This window comes from Trypanosoma theileri, assembly GCF_002087225.1.
Source record: "Trypanosoma theileri isolate Edinburgh chromosome Unknown TM35_Tth_51_V1, whole genome shotgun sequence".
In the NCBI taxonomy this organism is placed as follows: Eukaryota; Euglenozoa; class Kinetoplastea; order Trypanosomatida; family Trypanosomatidae; genus Trypanosoma; species Trypanosoma theileri.
Genome location: NW_021639893.1, coordinates 77,895 through 78,389, shown reverse-complemented (window position 1 = coordinate 78,389; position 495 = coordinate 77,895). Strand labels below are relative to the sequence as shown.

At 48.3% G+C, this 495-nt stretch overlaps 1 protein-coding gene across 1 annotated transcript; it reads right to left on the bottom strand.

Moving 5' to 3' along the window:
* Window positions 1-106: 106 nt before the first annotated feature.
* On the bottom strand, window positions 107-493 carry TM35_000511340 (uncharacterized protein; the record flags this gene model as incomplete). The annotated part of the gene is made up of 1 exon (XM_029030629.1): window positions 107-493. A coding segment is annotated over one exon (387 nt), but the record flags the coding sequence as incomplete, so codon positions are not given.
* Window positions 494-495: the final 2 nt, after the last annotated feature.

The window sequence follows — 495 nt, the reverse complement described above, 5'->3', positions numbered from 1 at the left end:
TCCCGCGCCCCGCGCTGTGTTCTCTCCACGGGCACAGACAAAGTGTGGGTCTCACGCCCACCGTGACTCTGGCCCTTTCTCACACAGTGCTGTGGGAGAACAAGGCTCAGTCGCATCTGCAACTCTGCCACATCAGAAACATGCAACAAACACAAAAAGAGAGATGGCCTCCACTCATCTTTGCATCCATCGCGAAAGAGACACACTGCTGGATGTGTGCCCCCTGCAGCCACCAGAGATTTACCACCACAGACGTTAGATGTAGTTGCAACAATAAGGAGGAGGTTTGAATGACACGGCAAAATGAAGGACTGCTCGTCACTGTCTGCATCAGTTCCGTGTAAGCCGCAATATGGGCCAGGGATACTCTAGCATTATTATTACTATTCATGCTGTTATTATTATTTCTATTATCACTTCCACTATCATTGCTGTTGCCAGGATAGGCATGTGGAAAGAGTTTAGAAATAATGTCAATACCATCCATCCGCTGAA